At 27.8% G+C, this 21,216-nt stretch overlaps 1 protein-coding gene across 1 annotated transcript in view; it reads left to right on the top strand.

Annotated features, from left to right (window-relative positions):
* Window positions 1-21,216, top strand: part of LOC107452961 (cell adhesion molecule Dscam1) — a 92,958-nt gene that overhangs the window by 34,131 nt on the left and 37,611 nt on the right. The window contains exons 3-9 of the mRNA XM_043045027.3: window positions 4,247-4,408; window positions 5,382-5,528; window positions 9,686-9,979; window positions 15,495-15,767; window positions 17,785-18,195; window positions 19,713-19,880; window positions 20,767-21,057. Coding sequence (XP_042900961.2) covers window positions 4,247-4,408; window positions 5,382-5,528; window positions 9,686-9,979; window positions 15,495-15,767; window positions 17,785-18,195; window positions 19,713-19,880; window positions 20,767-21,057 — 1,746 coding nt within the window. The remainder of the gene's footprint in view (window positions 1-4,246; window positions 4,409-5,381; window positions 5,529-9,685; window positions 9,980-15,494; window positions 15,768-17,784; window positions 18,196-19,712; window positions 19,881-20,766; window positions 21,058-21,216) is intronic.

Below are 21,216 nucleotides of genomic sequence, written 5' to 3'. Positions count from 1 at the left end.
ATAATCTTTGTTAAGGAAAACTGTTTTGAAATACGTATTATAAAAATATATTTTAAAGCACGGATAAATTCTTAAAAAATAACAGATATTAAGATTAAAAGTGTTTTAAAAGTTCAACATGCTACAGTTTAACATATTACAATTAAATATTTTCCGTTAATAAATTAATTCCAATTCTATAATTTCCTTGATTGAAAACAATTAGTAAAAAAAATTTTAAGAAATTATTTGTCTTTAAATTTTAAAGAAATTTAAAAGTTTTATTTTTAACTCTTTTTAGATATTTTGCTCAAAATGTACTTTTTAAAAAACAACGATGGAGAGCTATCGAAAAAACTTGGAGACTTTAAATTTTAAATGCTGCTAACTGTTTATTCAAATTTAAGTTGCAACAAAACTAAATTTAAATCATGTAACTACAATGTTATTCAAGTAAGATAAAAACATTATATTGCTTTTTAGCTATGGTTTTTTTTGGACATATACTTAAAAATTTTTACTCACTGTTCAGTTACTTCTTACTGAAATTATTAATGGGAGTCATTTTGCATCAATTAATGCATATTTTGAATCAAGATTCATGTGTTTAGTTTCGAAAATAAAACTACACTTACTTCGAAAACCTAAAATTCTAACTGTTCTCAAAATATATAAAATGGAATTTTTCCGTCAGTTAAATATAAATTCATAAGATTAACTCATGTTGTATATTTGAAATGTTTAATCAATTAAATAATATCTGAAATTATAATACATTCCTATTATTTATTTTTTTACCTTGTGACTTTATTAACGACATTGTGAATTTGCTTGCAAGATTTTTCTCCGTATTTATAATAAAGCACTTCGATTTTGCATGATTTGGCTTTTTGCACAATGTTAAATACATACATATATATGTATATATATATATATATACCGAAGAGCCATTACATTATGACCACCCTCCACCTATAACAATGGGCTCACCCAGGGTTTCATGGTTTCTCGCCCAGGAACATTGTTTTCATGGGGCACATATGGACCCATAATCCTCATAGAAAAATCCCTGACGTCATGGCAAAAGTTATTCCTGCGGGGGATGGTGTTTACCAACAGGATAATGCACCATGTCATAAGGGTCGAATCGTCATGGATTGGTTCGAGGAACACTCCAGTGACTTTCAAGTCATGTCTTGGCCCCCAAATTCACCTGACCTTAATCCAATAGAGCATTTGCGGTCCTACTTGGAAAACCAGATTCATGCTGCAACGCTACCCCCTCGCAATGTGAGGGAATTGCAGGACCAGTTGTTGAGCGCTTGGTACCAGATATCTCAGACTACCTATCAGCACCTTGTGGAATCAATGCCACATTGGGTGCTAGCAGTTTTGAGGGTTAAAGGTGGTCCTACATGTTATTAGCAGGGTGGTCATAACGTAATGGCTACTCGGTATATATATATATGTAATAAGCGAGACAACAGCCTCTATGTTATCCCGCCAGATGTCGCTCGTCTGAAGGAAATGTATAGAACTTTCTCGATTCAAATGAGGAGTTAGTCAGTTGGAATTGTCTGTTGAAGCAGTGAAACTGATAATCTAATCTAAGTGAAACTGATAATCTTAGTGATTAAAGTCTATGTGACTATGTTTATTAGTTAATTGAAGTTTGTTTCTGTGTGAAACTGGGAATCTGTGCGGTTCGATCATAATTATTTAAGAGTCTGTGTGACTCATGTTATCATTAAAGAATAAGCATATCATTAAATGTCTTGATTGACTTTATTAATGGTAACCAAGGCATTTACATATATATATATATATATATATATATATATATATATATATATATATATATATATATATATATATATATATATATATATATATATATATATATATATATATATATATATATATATATATATTTATATATATATATATATATATATATATATATATATATATATATATATATATATATATATATATATATATATATATATATATATATATTGCAAAAATAAAGCAATTACGTTATATGTTACATTTGTACAAGCAAGACAAAGTTAGCTAGGGATTCGTAGCAAACTAGAGAAAAGATCATCTTTTAAAAAATAATAAATAATATATTTAACATGAATTACAAAAATAAAAGAAATAAATAAAAAGTCCCACATATCTAATCTTGTACCATTTTCACTATAAGAGAGAATCACGTCCTTGAACATTTTCTTTCAAATACAGGAATTCCGGATTTCTGCGAATCTCGGGGCCATATTTACCCGATGTCCCAAGCTCGTTACGTAAAAGTGCAGGAATAGATTTGTGTAATCCACTTCCAAACATTCCCCAGGTACTGAGGGCAAAGACGGTATTCTCTTTTTATTTCAACAAGAAAGAAATATCTTTTTATTTAGAATCTGTTTCTTACTCCTAGAAATGGGAAATATAAATATATTTATAGAGATATTGAGTCCATTTCAACAAAAATGAAGGGAAAAAAAAGATCGAGCTATATGTAGTTTCTTGATGCTGACAACGAAATTATTCTAGTAAGATATTTTTATATGATGATCCGCGTCTTCATTGATTAGAATTTGATTTGTCGAAAATCTTCATATTGAAGATTTTATGCAAATCAAAATTCTTCTCTTTTATTCTAAATTCTTTTTTTTATGACTTCATAATTCTTTGAATTATGAAGTAATAAAAGAGAAGAATTTTAACTAATGTATTTAATTTTTAAATGTTTTTAATGTTTTATTAGAAATTATGTTTAAAATTGTTTACATTTTAGAAGAAGAATCATAGTGCCTGTTTAGTTAATTTAGAAACACCAGCTCTAAAAAATGCACATTTATTCATTATTAACAATACACATTTCTATATAAAAACTGTAATTGTTTAATATTCTTTATATTTAAATTAACTTAACATGGTTTTAAACAGAAAAGAAAAATTCGCTTTTAGAATGTCTTATAGCACCTTATTTCCCTAATTCTTTAACTACAAATGTAATCCAATTTTTCAATGAATTAAATATGGCAAATATTTAGAAACTAGGTTATTACGCAGTAGTTTTATAAGTTGAGAATGTATATAATATTAAATTCAATTTCATTTAATAATTTTATTATTAATAATTATGGTAAATCGTATCTAATTATAGTTCATAACCATGAGGTAATATAAAGTTATATCAAATTACAAGAAACTAAAGTTGAAAGAAAATATCCATCTGAATTGATTTTGGCTGATAATTTTTAAAATATTTCTAGAATTGAAAATTTAATAATTATTAGCAAATTCTTACTATGAGAGAAATAATAGAAGTTGTGGTAGATGTCTAATTGAAGTAGATGGTGAAGGTGGATAATAATCAAAATAAAACATTGTTTAGTAGTAGAGCTCATTGTGCGAAATAAAAAATAATATTTATTTCAAGTAAAATAATAAATTCTAAATAATAATGTAATTAGATATAGGCCATGGGTGGCCTGATCCTAAGCCAATTAAGAAAGTCATCCTTCAATCAATCCTTCAAGTCAATATTGAATTACTCAGGGGGCACTTCGAAGTACAGAAGAAATCCTTTCTATGCGCGTTATCGAGCAAAGTCACTGCCCAAAGTCAAGCCAATTCAGCCAACCCCACGGTATCTTATATTAATTTTTTATATTATTTGGCTGAAGATTTAAGGCGAAAGACGTTCACGAGAAATTGAAATAAAACTATTTACGTATACGCTAATGTTTAGTGTGTTTGAAAAAAGAAGGATTGCGAATAGAGTTATGGCATTAGTTATGTGCAATAATTAGTTCCTTCCAAAAATGAATTAAAATTAATAAACTTATTAATTTTTTTAAGGAGAGGTTAATAAGGATTAAATAAAAGGACCAATAGAACGAGTGAAATAGGGAAAATATAAATGGTAGGCAATATGCAACGGTTATAATGGCATGACCGTAACTTTTTCGGGAAAGTTATAAATACAATATTTCCTTTGTGATTTGTTTCAATTAACTTCATTTTTATCTGGTTATATTAAACATGGTCCTAAAATTTGCACCTCATGGTTAAAAAGCACGCATTTGTATTTGCCACCCATCAATGAATGTTGTTAATTAATATAAAATGAATTAATACGCTTTGTTTAGGAAATAAAGCGTTGTTCCTGCAAATGTTGCTGTTACTTTAAATTTTCAATGATGAAATATAATTTTTTTCTTCTTCTAATGTATAAATTTTCATCTGCTTTTAGTTGTGTTCCAGAGTTATGAAATACGACTATTTGATGAATTCATTTTAAGAGGAAATATGGCACTCATCCATTGTCCAATTCCAAACTCTGTCAGCGATTATGTTAGAACTGTATCATGGGAAAGATTTGATGGTTTAATGATTTCTTCAGCTTTTGTGAATGGTACGTGTTTTATAAATGATATGCGTTTTTACGTTTCTATTATAAATATTTTTAATTTAGAATATTTTTAAGTGTAATGTGAATCTTTTATAAGTGAAAGTGGATTATTTTAATTAAATTCGTAACTCTCATATTTTGTTTATATTTTTTTCACCCCCCTACGACAATAAAATGTTATAAAATTTATCGATGACGCTTTTTGCATTAAAATTAAATGTTTAGCATTATGATGAACAATGACATTTGTTTTCAGGTATTTGAGGAACATTTAAATTTAAATCACTCAATTAATGATCATATACAGATAAAAATGTTCTGGAAAAATTACCGAACTGTATAGTAAATATATTTCTAAAAAAAAACAAAACTAAATACAATTTTAGTAATTAAACTCGAAATAAACTGTATTTAAACCATTCATTTGCTAATTTATTCGTTTATATGGTTACGGTTTGTCTTAGTTCTTATAGTTCTTATTAGTACACTTGTTTAGTATGTTATAGTTCATATTACTACACTTGTTTAGTTCGGGTTAGTTCTGATTACTACACTTGTTTAGTTTGTTATAGTTCTTATTACCACATACTTGGAAAGAAATTACAAAATTGCTGTAAATTTAAAAGAATAAATGGTTTTAATGCCATGTTCTAAGGAGTGGAATTGATGGAATTACCGAATTTCACCGCATTTAACATAATTTATCAGACATAATAAGACCATATTTATTTTATTGTAAATTTACTGTTAAATCAAGGTCTTTTTCATTATTTTATAATGAAACGAGATAAAATAAACATTTTTCAATTGACAATAGGGTATAACTACAATTAAATATTAGTTTTTATTATGATATAGACAAGTTAGTAGCTTTAGTATAAGTATTATTATTTATATTCTTTTACATGATATTAGTTATAATGTCACTTATGAAATGTTAATTTTAGATTTTAAATGTTCATTCATTTTTTTCTAGGAAAATATGGCATGATGGAAAACGGAGATTTGTACATTTTAGACACTTCAGATCATAGTGATTCATTAAGTTTCAGATGTTACACACAAAATTCGGTTACTAATGAAAAGAAAATTAGTATGAACTATGCCAGGGTAATAGTAACAGGTAAACTATATTTAAGTATTTTAAAGTTGTATTGTAAAATAAATAAATAATTAAATGTCGCAGAGTATTTAGTAAAAAATCCGAAAAGTCCAATTTATATTTTTGAAATATTTTTTTTCTTATTAGCATAATACCCTGTTTCTAATATCCATGATGCTTAATTTAACTCTTCATGCACTGACAAATCTTTTAAGTCCCATTTATAATATTTCCATATAGCAATGAAGCGTTACAAAATATCCTATAGGACTTGCCAATCTATTCCTGAAATATACCTTTCCAATTAGATGCTTGCAATTGGAGAAAAAGTGAAGTGATTTAAATCATGTAATTTAAATTATATTTAATTGGAAATTTGTAATTGGCGTCATGCGTGTAAGTCGAACCTGATTGGCTCCTGAAGCGAAAAATGCCACGATTTACTTTCGAGGACGTCAACTTCAGATATCTAATTATAATTACTAATTGGCAACAATAATTGAAAAGGAATATGGCCGAAGGAATTATTTAATTGTTCATATTTTATTTGAATTGGCCAATTTATTATCAATGTTTGTTCTTCAATTATCATATTTTTGTCTAGATAAATTTCGCAAGCAAGTCCTTTATATTTTGTTATTGATTTCGTTCTATTTTTAAAGAGATATAAAGCAAAGCGTTAACATAAAACTTTAATTAAATTTTTATAATTAGTAGATATTTTCTTGGGATTTTAAAGTCCTGAAGGCTTTTATATTCATGCAATCAATATTTTATGAAGTGTATTGATAATAGTATTGAATTATTTTATGTGGTTTTTTGTTACATTTATTATAATATTTATGCAAGACATGCTTTCTCGATTAAGTAATATTAGTATTTTTCATGATAACTAATTAATTTATAAATATATTTTTTTATGGTTATGTAGGAGAAAATAAGATTTGACACTTGAATTGGACATTTGAAGAAATTAATATTGTAACCGCTGAAAGTCATCAGATTCTAACACATCTGAATACAAAATAATCAGATACATGTAATTGCAAATACAAATATTCTTATCGTAAATAGGAATTAAAAAAGTTTAACTATAATTCATAATAAATGTAGTTTGCATTTTAATATATTTAATTCATATTTAAAAAAATAATTTCCGACGTATTCAGTCCTCATGTTATAGTTTAATTTCTGCTCTCTAATTATCTTCAGTTGTGTAACAAATCTTATAGGACTTAATTGCTCAAATTTAAAAAAAATTATAAACAAAAATATGAAAGAATAATCAATATTAAAAATAAAATACCCACCAAGCTGTAAAATAGGTATTACATAATGGGAAAGGGTGCGAGAGTTTTACTCGTTTTTGATATTTTTTTAAACGATAAAAAATAAGGTAAACTTTCAGAGAATCGTCAGTGCAAACGAGGCATAAACTACCTTATTTGAGCTTAATTGATGTAAAAATATAAGTCAATGAATATAAATGATAAATGTCATGTGATCACTAAAACAGATATATAATAATTATCAGCTAGGCAAACAAGTACAAGTAGCTTTAAAAGATATTACGGTGTTTTTTAAAAATATATTACAGATGACTTTTTATGGTAAATCGCGAATACCCACCAAGCTATAAAATAGGTATTACATAATGGGAAAGGGTGCGAGAGTTTTACTCGTTTTTGATATTTTTTTAAACGATAAAAAATAAGGTAAACTTTCAGAGAATCGTCAGTGCAAACGAGGCATAAACTACCTTATTTTTGAGCTTAATTGATGTAAAAATATAAGTCAATGAATATAAATGATAAATGTCATGTGATCACTAAAACAGATATATAATAATTATCAGCTAGGCAAACAAGTACAAGTAGCTTTAAAAGATATTACGGTGTTTTTTAAAAATATATTACAGATGACTTTTTATGGTAAAAAACTCTTGTTTAACTGTGATAGTAGGGAGATATTCCATATTGTTAGTGCTTATTAGTGCATTAAAATGACTACTTTAAAACTATAAGAATATCTAGCAGAATGCTATAATAAATATTTTACGTAATTCATTTTTAATTAGTTAAAACACTTAAGGATTAATTAGTTAAAACACGTTATGCTTTATTATCATATTCAATTTTATATATATATATATATATATATATATATATATATATATATATATATATATATATATATATATATATATATATATATATATATATATATATATATATATATATATATATATATATATATATATATATATATATATATATATATATATATATATATATATATATATATATATATATATATATATATATATATATATTTCTCTTACATGGCGACCAAAAAAAGCCTCATTACAACTCCCCGAATGACAACGCTAGAAAATCGACCAATGATTGCCGCTAAAAATGTAACATGCCAAATCTAGATGAGGTGGCTCAACATATAGCGCTTTTAAAAACGGAAACTGAAATAACAATTCAGCTGCGGCAATCTCATACTATTAAGCTAGGCAGAAGTGAGTAGTCTTTGTCGATAGATCTCTATTTTAGTATTTTGTCGAAAGAGCTTTTTTTCTCGAATTTATATATTACAAATTTATTTGACGATTTTTGATTTATATCACGAATTTATTTGTTCTATTATTGTTATTAGGTATTCATTGAAAAATGAGTCTCAGTCAATTAGTCTTTGTTTGAATTCAAATTTATTTAAATGACTCAGTATTGGCTAAAACGATACAATTTTTAAAAAAAGACAAAGTTGTTATATGGATTTGAATGATTGTTTTGAATTCTTAGAATTTTGTGCATTTACAATGCACCTACGTTAGTAGCGAGCAAAACGAGCTCGGTTTGTGAACCAATCCATATAAGATTGCGTAACAATTTTCAGGGGATGGCGAGCGTTAGCGAGCAGGGGGCGCAGCCCACTAGTGAACTAAATTAATGAATAAGCATTTAGCGATTAAAAAATAAACTTTGTGAAACTTATTCATTCTAAAATGAAAGAAATATGCAATAAATATTGTTTTTCTAAAGTTTCAACTATTGAGGTATTTGTACTCCTTATTTTATTTTTTTTTTCAAATTTTCTAAGAAAATCTGATGTAGGAAACTTTCGTCAGCTACGCATGACATATTAAACTTTTGCACACGTCTGGACTACATGTGATAGTACAACATAGTATACAGTAAGCAAAGGGTTAATTGATTTGTGCTCTTATATAGAAAGAAAGTCATGAGTACATGGAAAGAGTTTCATGTTTTTTTTTTTTTTTTTTTTTTTTTTTACAATTTAATAATTTTTTTTAAAAAAGAAAATCACTATATTGTTACTATTATCATATACTGTTATTAAAAATACGCACACATACCATGCTTCCATTTGCTTCTTAATTTTGGAAAGTTGTTATCCATTTTTCGGTTATATCTGCACTTAACTAACAAGTACACTGGGGAACATTTTATTTCTGTTGATTGAAATTTTTCAATGGATATTGGATATTTTTACGTCACTGATTTCAAATATGCTGTTGGTTTCTCTCCTGCTGTAACTGTTTTTTTTAATGACATTTTTATCAGAATGTGAAAGTTTAAAAACGTTATAACAGGGGGTAACATAAATGATGCAAAAGCTTCTCAAGTTAAAGCATATTATCAAGATTAAAATTAAGTAGGAACCCATGCCCGTGAATGTCGTCAAAAGCTGTAAGCGTCGCTTCTCTATTTTGCACTGTTTCTTCATGTGATTCTGAATAGACCCTAATAAGGATGCGCCCTTAGTCAGGTACGACGACTATTTTAATTCTGCTATATTTTATGCAATTTTAATGCTGTTGATGTGTCTTAACACCCCAAGAAGATTAACACCACTAGATTTACGTGATCCCTCATTATGTTTAACGTTTTTAAACTTGTACATTGTGACAAAAAACAGACTGATATGTATTTTTAAAAATATTCTGTAGCTGTATTCTGTAACTGTAATTTCAGATATGAAATACCCACACCCGATTTAGGCAAGATCAAGTACTTGTATAAATGCAAAAGACATTTGTTCCCCAATGTCATCTGAAAGACATTAGAAAGACATTTATATATTCTCAGTCAATTTCATTTTAAGCCCTACTGTAATACTTTGTTTGCGACTTTATTTTCTCTCTTTAGAGCCACATCATGCTCAACCACCAAGAATAATGCAAAGATCAAGTATAGTAACCACAGATGTTGGACAAAAAACAACGCTATCTTGTTTAGCTCAAGGTTATCCTGTTCCTAGATACCGTTGGCATAAACTTGTTAGAAACCAGCCTTTTTCTCTCCATGATAATTCATCAATTAAACTATTTGGCGGTGTCCTTATATTCCACAAACCTCTTCCCATCGACAGCGGTCTATATGTTTGCCATGTTAGTAATACCATGGGAGAAGATTCTGTTCAGATTGAACTAATAGTTGAAGGTATGTAAATAAATCTTCTATAAATAAATATTGAATAGTTTGAGTAGTATTAAGATGCGGTTAGTTTTGATGTAATAAAACAATTCAGTGTAAAAAAAATAATTACTATGTTTTTTTTTTAAATTTATGTACAAAAAATACTAAATTCACCAAACAAAAACAATATAATAATACCCATTACACCTGAAAAATGTGCTAAACACTTTGAGTGTTATACACTTTGCATAACCAAAACAAGAAGGCCAAAACGTTACTTGATTAAAAGATAAGTGTGATGTAGATACATTTTCTAACGGCAAATTCGTTTTTTCCCTTTTTAAGTATTAAAATTTCTCAAAGAATGTATTGCAGAAAGTACAGTCTAAGGCTTCAAAAAGCTAAGTATTATGCATTTTACTTAACCAAACCAAATCGCTTAGATATTACCTAATTTTTTATTATCAATAACACTTATCTTTTCTGACACCAAATACTTTCCTTTCTTATGTTGAATATTTTCTTTAAAAAGGCCAAGCACTGTGTTGCAAAATGTTCAACATATTAAGTCTACAGAAAGTACAATAAGGACAGTGCGATACAACATATTATCTACTCAAACAAATAGCTTAATATTTATATCGTTAAAACTTGTTAGCGATGTTTATTTATCCAATTATGTTGCAACAAATCAATTTAAATTTGGAATTTATTACAAGGGTCTTCACTAATTGTGCAATGTCGGCATTTTAATAATTAGATAACACAGCATTAAGGCAAGCAATATGAACTTTGAGATAATGTCCTAAATTTCATAACTTCAAAATTTTGAATACGAAAGTCTTGGAATGCAGTTCATTTTAAGCATCTTTGATTTAGTATAAGGCTGTTTTTCGAAGGATCCGTGGTCAAATGAAATGATGTTTTTTTGGCGAATAATATGCCATTTTCGTAGCTGCTGTGAGTTTGCAGTGAGTTTGAAAATGAAGCTAAGTGTCAATATGGAAAAAACCACAGTTTTGTGAAAATTAAAAGACGTTTGTAGCCTAAGTTTTGATATTTTAAAACTTATTCTAGTGCTTACTTGGGTTGATAAAAATTTGCAAGCCCAGAGAATAAAGTGGTGATTTTGAAAATTTTCATTAAGGTGAAAAAATGCTGCCAAATTGGCGTTTTTTTAAAAAAAAGATTAATAACTATTAAATTTTTTAAATGATTTGTGTGTTCTAAAACCCAAATAATTTTTCGCTGCAAGATGGCATATAAATTATGAAATCTTCAATGTAAGGCACTGAACAGTGTTTATTTTATTTTCCTTCGCTTTCAAAAACAAAAATAATATTGTCAAAGTAATATTATATACAAATGGAGGAAGGAAGCTTTATCTCTTAACGAACCCTATTACGCTTCAGTTTTAAATTTTAAAGAATAAATTTAAAAAAATGCTAATTTTTCATTGCTTTAGAAAAAAAAATTTCTGCAAAATTAGGTCTGTTTAAATGAAAAGTAAATACACTTCATGTAGTCAGATATAGGAGAGGTGGGATAAGATGACGATACAGTTATTTATCCTGAATTCAGTCCATCGTTTGAAATCCAGATTTGCTTAGTTTTTTTTTCTCTTCCTTTATTTTATATGAAGCAATTTTATTTGTTTCCTTTTGAAAAAACGATAGTAAAATATTTCCTTTCCTCCAAACAGCAAACTCATTCCCTATGCGGGTTAAAAAGATTGGGAGTGGTGGTTAAAAGAACAAAAACATAAATATAACAACGTAAATGAAAGTTATAAATTCTGTTTTGTAATTGAAACAGTTTTATTTGGGAACATTTGAAAAGACGAAATAAAATAAGAGATCTTGAAACTATATTTTTGCAAATCAAAGGAAATAAAAGTAAAAAAGTGGACTTTATATAGAATTTTAAGAATTTTCTGGAAGTGTACTGTTAATTATGCCTGCGTAGGAGGATATAGGGTACACTGTCGAAGACTTCTAAAGTAGGAATTGAAGATCCACTCTTCAGTATTTTAAGTTTTGACAAGGAGAGTGCACCACATATCGCGTACGTTGTAATTAGAGCATTTATAATAAATGTAAAATCATGCTAGAATGGATTCGTCCAGAGCAGAACAATGCACTGAAGAATCACTTTTAGTGAAAGAAAGTGAGCGTAATTTGGACATTTATTATCAAATGGTTACTGTTCTTAGTGAGCACTGTCTAAAACAAACGGCTATTAACAATTAGTGCAATAGTTTTCATAACCAGCATGTTTCAGTAATCAGTATTAGATCTCCCAAGACAAACAAACAAAATGTAACGCATGCATTTTTTTTGGAAGACTTGACAATCACTTTAAATGCTCTCATGTGAATTGGCTAAATGAGGTACACACAGTATGTTGTGCATACATCTTAACATCTCCGAATAAGAACTTCGCTATTATTATTGCATTTTGATGTTCAAACTTTTCATTAGGACAATCCTTCTATTAATATTTCAAACAATGCAAAAAAAAAGTTCAAAACCAACTATTGCGTTGCCGTACAACGCGATCTACATGAAATCGTGCTACTAGCATTGGGTGATTTGCTAAATTAAAATTTGACCACATATTCACAGAACCACATATTAGAAATCGAGATACTCATTTACTAGAACTATCTGAATTATGAAAAACATTATTGGGTACTCAATAATTTTAGTTGAAAAGCTTTTATATTGCTTCTCGTTGATGTTTTCTGGTATCATGCTTTGTGGAATATAAAAGCAAATATATTTTATTAAGTAATTGACATAATATATATAAATTATTGTTTAACTTTAAATGAAAAAAAATATTTCCCAAAGTACTTCCATGGTTTTCTAAATATAATTCTAAATATGCATTCTTTTTTATAATTTTTTTTCACTGTCCCTCTTAGTTTTTAGCGCCTATAGTGTGGCCAAGCATATCTGTGTCTGGTTTTTGAAACTCAAATATTGCACAATCAGTATCAATTTTAGCACGAATATAATGATAGTACATTTTTTATAATCACTACTTTTGCTTACAGTTAATTTTTTCTGTAAATCATAACAACAATAATTAACTTCGATATTTTTACTTTTAAAATAAATTGTAAAGTGCTTACGTCTAAACATATTTTTCAAAAGTACAAAAATAGATATGGCAGTTTAAAAGGTCATACGTCTCAAATGCTAAAAAAGGCATTTGGGAACAGAATAGAAACTGAATAACAATTCTTTGGTTTCATAAAAATGCTGATGCCTGTTTGTATCTGTATTTACAGAAATATTTTTCCATCTTAGATAAAATAAAATCTTTTGTCAAATATTTCTAAGAAATCTTTCCCATGATAACAGAATTTTTTTTTGAATAAAGACATTGAATGTCAAAAGTACTTATTATCAAAAACATCTGTGCAATCTAAAAATATTTTATTATGTGTAACTTGGAACAAAACGCTTTCAAGTGTTTAGGCATGGAATTTAGCAATATATATGAAACTGTAAGCTATTTCAATCCTCAAACAACGAAAGGAGTTGAAATGAAAAGAAAAGAAGCGGAAAACCAAAATAATGGTTAGATTTTTTAAAAACTTATTGCTTGTTAAAGGCGAGACTTTAAACAAAATAAAAGCATTATTTGACATGTTTCCTTAAAAGGCCTTATTTAAAATATTTTGGAATTTAGCTGTTCACAAAAAACGATTTTAAACGTTATTTATTTCTAAATATTTTATTTTGTCTCTCTGTATGCGTACACCATATTTTAAACTATTGCAATATTTTATCTAATATTTTTTAAATACATTCTGAATCCAAAATTTACAAGGAATTACTTTAAAAAATTACTTGAGTGTTTTGTGTAAAATTTTTCAGAATGAATGCTCTGAATTTGTTATGTTTGCAAATGTGTCGCACGGTAAAACAAAAATATTGCCACCATTTAAAGAAATCGGTATATTTTTTTTGTAATTTTAAAAAATCTTAGGTATTCATTTAAATATATGCCACTTAACTAAATAAATTGGTATCTTTTAGTTGCTATTTATTATTTTTAAAAAAAAAATTAGTTAACAAACTGTAGTATTTAGAAATATAAGGATTTTTTCCTCAAAAAAGAAGAGCAAATAAAATGTAGAAATAATAATCACAAAACACGTATTTACCTTATTGCTTAGCACTCCTATTTGAAGATGGGTCATTTTCATGCAAATATCCACTAAATATTTCTTTTCAATTTGAAGTTCTTATCAAGCTCTCGTTTGATAATAGATTCTCAGAAAAATTAGTATAACCGAGAACCATACTTTTGATTAAATTTGTTTAAAACTTGATAAAGTGTTTGAATGAACCATACATTTAAAGTAATTACGTTTGAAAACTCCCAGAACTAGTAAAATTTATTACGCTTCTGGCTCCACTGGAAATCCAAAAACCTTGCTATTTTTTACCAAAGTGCTTTAGAAATGATTTTGGTAAAATTCGCAATAAAACACAGCTTTATAATATGTGATCAACTTTGGTAAATGTGGTAAAATCTGGTAATTTTATCATACAACTTTAAAGCATGGCTTAAGAATCACTTATTCGGTTAATTTGTTTTTTCAGTTTTGTATTTATTTTGTATTTCTTGCAAATCAATACGATATGAAAAAAAAGATTGCCAGATGAATGGTTTAAATACCGGATGTATGGTTTAAATACCGGATGTATGTTTACCAGATAATGAAATAACCAGATAAATGGTTTTGCTTTTATGAACTAGATTTTTTTTATTAGAAATGTCATTACCATACAGTACTGTAATTACAGCAGAATTTTTTTTCTTCATGTTTTTCTACATGAATGCTTACTACTTAATTACCTAAGGATTTATTTAGTGTATTTGAACAAAAAAGACTATTTATGAATGATGCATAGGTGTATTATGGCATGACATTTCTTCCTAAAAGTCGCCTTAGTAAAAGTAAAAAATTACTATTTAACTTAAAACTTATATCAACTAAGTTATAGTAATTTGCGAAAAATTGCTAAAATCATAATGTGTAAAAAAATTTTAAAAATGTAATCGGTGAAATTATTCCAATTATAACTTCTGAAAACTGTGTTAGCAATAATTTGTTCACAAAATTATGGTTTAGCTGGATACGGTATTAAAGTTACATTAAAATTGAATGTTTTTTGAAACCAAACTCGACAAATCAGTTTTTAAATATATATTTGTGTAATCAACGTTTAGCAGGTATTTTTTTTTTTACAATAATATGACTCATTTTAGAAGCTAAGTTTGACACATTACATGGACAGTTAAGTTAATGAACACATTAAATAATCTAGAATTTTCAAGACTTATAGTTTTAATTCCTTATTATTGTCCGTTTATAAAATTATACAGACCAATCTAGAATTGTTTATTTCCTGAAATTATACAAAGTATTTTTTATGTACCAATTAACGTCATTTTTCAAACAGAATAGTTTATAAAATTCTTACAAGTGTACCTTACCACAAATAAATATTTTCAATAGAACCTCTGCAAGTGACAGTAACACCCAAAGAATTACGAATGGATGTAGGACGGACAGCGACATTCAATTGTAACGTGTCAGGAAGTCCTGTGAGATCAGTCGTTTGGAGGAAGGACATGGAATTACTGTCGTCATCGAATCCAAGTGTATTTTTTCCTTCTCAGTTTGTGGTACAACTAAGACAGCTCAAGAGGCAAGACTCTGGAATGTATCAATGCTTTGTTTATAGAGAGTCTCACTCAGTTCAGTCTTCAGCTAGGTTATTGATCGGAGGTGAGAAGAAAAATATCGAACTAGTTTCCTCAGAATAAAAATGTTTTAAATATGTTTGTATTTAAAGTAAAGATATGGTTTATTCAGTTATTAGTTAATGGAATATTTTAAATTTATTTTACAGTGGTTTCTTTTAAATATCTTTACAAATATTTTGTGATGCCTATGATGAAAGAAACATATTACATATGTTTTTGGTGATTCTCCTTGTTGTAAATTAGGTGTCGTTAATTTAAAACGTAGTGAAATTATTACACTATTAAATATTCCGGGTCAAATTGAGGTAAAAAACACCGATACTCAGATTGCCGGTACATTTTACGGCTAAATTCATTATTGATGGAACATATTACGGAAAAAAATCTGACATACCATACTTTTTACCCTAAAATCCCTTTAAGTAAATAAGTATTACCATAAAAATTACTATATAATATTTTACGATACAATTTAGTTTTAACGTGAAAAGGATTTTATGATTCATGAATGATACCCCCAAAGTGCCATTACTTTATACCGTAATTTTATCCGGAATCACTTGCAGTGTTCTCTTTCTGTATAATGTTTCATCTACGTAATTTATTTTACTAATAATCACATACTTTACTTAACTAATAAAACATATAAAGTATTTTGAATTTCTTAGAATGCTATGATTGGATTTGTAGTATCATATCTTCCCTGTTATCATATTTGATACTTAAATACTTAGAACTTTCCTACTTGAGCAAATGATTTTTTTTGCCTTTCAATCAAAATATTAAATAAAAAACATTTACCAATTTTGTCATAGGAAATGAAATAAATGTTCCATTTAATTTTTTATAATTATGTATTATCCATAAAATTTTTTCTCGCTGCAAACTTAATCTATTTGGAATCATTAATTGGATTGTTTCTCAATAACTGCTTAAAACATTTAATAAAATGAGAATAAGGTGATTACTGCATTTTTTTACTTCATAAAATAGTAATTGTTAATTTTACACCACAAACACATTTAAAACAAAGGATTAACAATTTTCTAACCCCAACAATATCCTCCATAGATGATTTTGTAGATGTGATCTAAGTGCTACTCTATTAATAATCGCCCTAAAAATGATAATAATGCCTAATTGTGAAAAAAATTACACTTTAGACACATAAAGTATACAGTTTAAGAAAAGCATATTTCGTAATAATAATTTTGCTAGCTTTAACTTGTTGGTTTTTAATGATGGAATGACGTAATAATGATCAAGCAAGATAGGATCCTATTAGCAAATTTTTTCATAGATTTAGAAAATAGCATCGATAGTAAAATGTAAGGAGTAAATACTATTTACTTCTACACACTTAGAAGCAAAACTCTCAGTTTCAACGATTCAACAATCATTTAGCTGGATTTCGTTTATTTTGAAAATTATTTAATATTGATTTATGACATATCGCGAACTATCAAATAAATGACAGAACTGTTTCCTGAAATCGGATCCTCACCGCACTACATTGTGGGAGATTGTTAACTAGAATGACGAAATATTTCTTTACTTTTGGCGAAATTCGTTTCCTCGAAAAAGTGACGATAATTGTGACAAAACATCCATACCTGGAAACAGTATCGTTAAAAACGAAGAATGTTTAGGGAAATTTGAGTATCCATTTTTTGACAGTGTATTTGTGTGAAGATTAATAAGGGCAGAAACAATGAAACATTTATTTAAAATTTAATGTAATTTTATTTAAATGGTATAAAAATTTTGATTTAATAGTAGTAAGAAATTAAAATAAACAAACGATTTGTTTCATGTTTAATTGTTTCATCAAGACTAATTTGTAATTTTTATTTAAGGAGATTGTTATTATCTAATAAAGTCCGTTCCTTTATTTATATTTATACACTTAACTATAACTTTAATTAAGTGTATTAATGGTTTTTGCTGTGTAATTTTTATTACATATAGTTATATATTTCTGAACTTGAAATCAATATAATACATAAAATATATTTTAATATTGCATTACTGATTTACAGATTTAGCACCAAAGCTCAAATCATTCTTCCCTGAAATGACTGTTCGTTCTGGAAGTTTCGTATCTTTAACCTGCATTGCAACAGGAAATCCCGAACCTCGTATTCGTTGGCTTCTTGATCGAATTTGGCCGGTAGCAACTCGTCCAGGAATTTTAGTAAGCACTTATCTAAGTTCTGAAAATGCCGTAACAAGTTACGTCAATTTTACATCTGTAGACGTTAAAGATAGCGGACTGTACACATGTGAGGCGATCAATGATGCTGGTCAAGTGATGCATTCTAAGCGCTTAAATGTATTTGGACTGCTATTCGTAAGGCCATTAGATAATGTGACCGCATTGGCTGGAGCTGGATATGCGATGACCTGTCCATTTGGTGGATATCCATTTGATGTCATAAAATGGAAGAGAGGTATAATAACTAATATCTTATGTCAGTTTTAAGTGTATTAATTTAAATTTACCAATCTAGGAAGTGCTTTATAAATGTCGAAAAAATTTAAAACTCTTTAAAAGCTGATGTATGTATTTGCTTCAAACAATAGATAGACAATATTTTTTTAAAATTTAATAAAAACATTTTTACAACTATTAATTATTATCCTTTTAGTTTTAGCAAGTGAACACGTCATTTTGAGCAAGGTAATGGATACATTTTAACAATTGTGAAAGGTTTTGCTTGTATAAGAACAAAAATGATTTAAAAAAATTGAAGAAAATCATCAGAATTAATTTCTTGTGTTTCAAACACAATGTCGCTAAAAACTATTGCTTCAAAAGTCTTTTGGTTTGTCTTTTTCCCTTCAATAATTTTACTTCTGAAAGAACATGAAATTTGCTGAAATTCAGGGCTTAGCCTGTTGTACTGAACCTGTTATGCTCAGCCTGTTATTATCAACCGGGTTGTGATTTTCCAATCCAGAGGTTTTTAACGACCGACTCTTCTGCTTTGCAATTTCTTAAGTAAATAAAAAGAAACTTAATTTTTAAAGTTTGTTTAGCTCAGGTAACAAATTTTAAGAGAAATAAAAGCTTGCATTACAATTGCAACCAACTGCAACCAAGAGAGAAATCTCCAAAATAAAGAGAGAGTCATTAGAGTCCACTAATAGATACTAATAGGATTGTAAATTTGCAATATAGTCAACTATTTAAAGCGTTTTGCCTCGCAAAATGGAGGGAAAACTGATGATTTATGATTATTCAAAAACTTAAGTAAAATCTTATCTTAAAGTAAAGTAAAATATTCTCTTAGGCAGTTTCTTTTTTTTTAACAGAAAACTTCTATCAATTTCATATGTACGCATGCATTTAAATAAAACATGCGTTTCTTTTACGAAAAGTAATTGAATTTGAAATTTTTATTGTTTAAATACACACACACGCATATATATATATATATATATATATATATATATATATATATATATATATATATATATATATATATATATATATATATATATATATATATATATATATATATATATATATATATATATAATAAATAAATAAATACAAGAAAACACTAAGAAAGTTAAGAAAAACAATAAGTAACATTTATTGCGCTTAAGCTGCAAGTAAACAGCACTCATTAGATAAGTTCAAAATGAAGAATAAAACAAAGAAAAATTATAGACATATGAAAAAAAGGGGGTGGGAAATAATAAGTAAGTAATATATATATATATATATATATATATATATATATATATATATATATATATATATATCCAAAAGCAAACGCCTTTCCTCAGGAATTCACAATGAAATATTTCTGTTGTCTATTCTTATGTCGTAACAATATATTTCGATTCTTACGCGTTTTATTACTCAGTAGGATACTTTAACTTTACACATTTATTCTCTTGTTTCGAATTTAAGTTTCAAACTGAGAAAAAAAAGTAAGAATATATAGTTTGATTTCAGACAATATTCCTCTACCTCTTAATCAGCGTCAACGAGTTTTCCCAAATGGTACATTTCTTATCACTGAGGTACACCATGAGGAGGACAAAGGATTATACAGTTGCGAAGTTAGTTCAAGCAATGAAAGAGTTCAACCTGTAGTGCAAACATTTCGTCTTGATATACGAGGTAAATTTTTCTTTTTACTGCAAATTACCATATCCGTTAATCAATCTATAGAAAATAATCACGCTTCTTGCAACTTTTATCAGGGGGTTAACACATCGAAAGCGTGATAATTAATTTTAGTAACTATTTTAATACAAATAGGATACGTGCCTTATAAATATTTTATAGCGTTGTATAGCTAACCCTATTCAACTATCAATGTTCAACCCCGTAGCCTTGTAGTTTTTAACCAAACCTGGAAGACAAGGGTTCACCTTTATCAAGCATTGGGATAAACAAGCCTCTGTGGAGGACTTTTTGATGGAGTGAATGAGCTAACCCGCTAACCTTCCACGATTTGTCATATGACTGGGGATTCTGACCCATGATCAGTCTACTACTGATTATATTTTACGTCAGCACCGTGGCTGGTGCGATACAAGAGCAGAATTTGCATCAACTGGCTGCAGCTGGTTCTCGAACTTGGGTCATCACCTTTAGAGACAAGTGCTCTATACCTGAGTAAACGCAAAATTGGGTAAATAACGAAAATTAAAAAAAGCAGTTTTTTCTTAATTTGATTATAAACCTTTCTATTAAATTAATTGAAAATATTTTATACCTTGAATGGCCTCCATAAAATGACCTCTCTTCAGACAATTTTATGCAAATAAACCATTATTTCAAAGTATTGTCGCCACATTTCAGTGAAAGGAAAAGAAACATAATTTTCTATGAATAATAATAAATAAATAAGTAAAAGTATAAAAGTATGAAGACAATTTTAACAAAATTCTTACAAAATTCTTACAAAAATGTTGTTACTTTTAATCCAAATGTTTGTTAATGTGTAGAGTATATGATATATATAAATATAATTTTTTTAAGATCATTAACTTTCTTGCAGCTGGACCAAAAGTGGCTCTCTTTTCATTTAAAGACAACTTACACGAAGGAATGAGAACGGTAGCCAACTGCATTGTATTAGGTGGGGATGGTCCATTAACAACAAGATGGCTTAAAGATGGACGACGGATTGAAGAACACAAGCTAAACGTCAATATATTACAGGAAGAGGATGGGTCAATTTCAATCTTGACTTTCAAAAATCTCACTCATATGCATAATGGAAACTACACATGCGTTGTAACAAATGATGTTGCTTCTGGATCAAGTAGTGCTGTTCTTACTGTTAAAGGTAAGAGAAAACCCTCTACAAAACGAATTTTTGGAGTTTTACATTGTTTTAAATTTTAAATAAGTGGTTTTATCTGTAATTGAATGTTATAAAATAAAATACATAACAAGCCAAACCATAAAAGCTTTCCTTAATAGTAATCGAAACATATATTTTTTT

The sequence above is a fragment of the Parasteatoda tepidariorum genome, chromosome 10 (genome assembly GCF_982258835.1).
Source record: "Parasteatoda tepidariorum strain Cologne lab strain chromosome 10, Ptep-v5.0, whole genome shotgun sequence".
NCBI lineage: Eukaryota > Metazoa > Arthropoda > Arachnida > Araneae > Theridiidae > Parasteatoda > Parasteatoda tepidariorum.
This window is presented reverse-complemented; position numbering and strand designations above follow the sequence as displayed.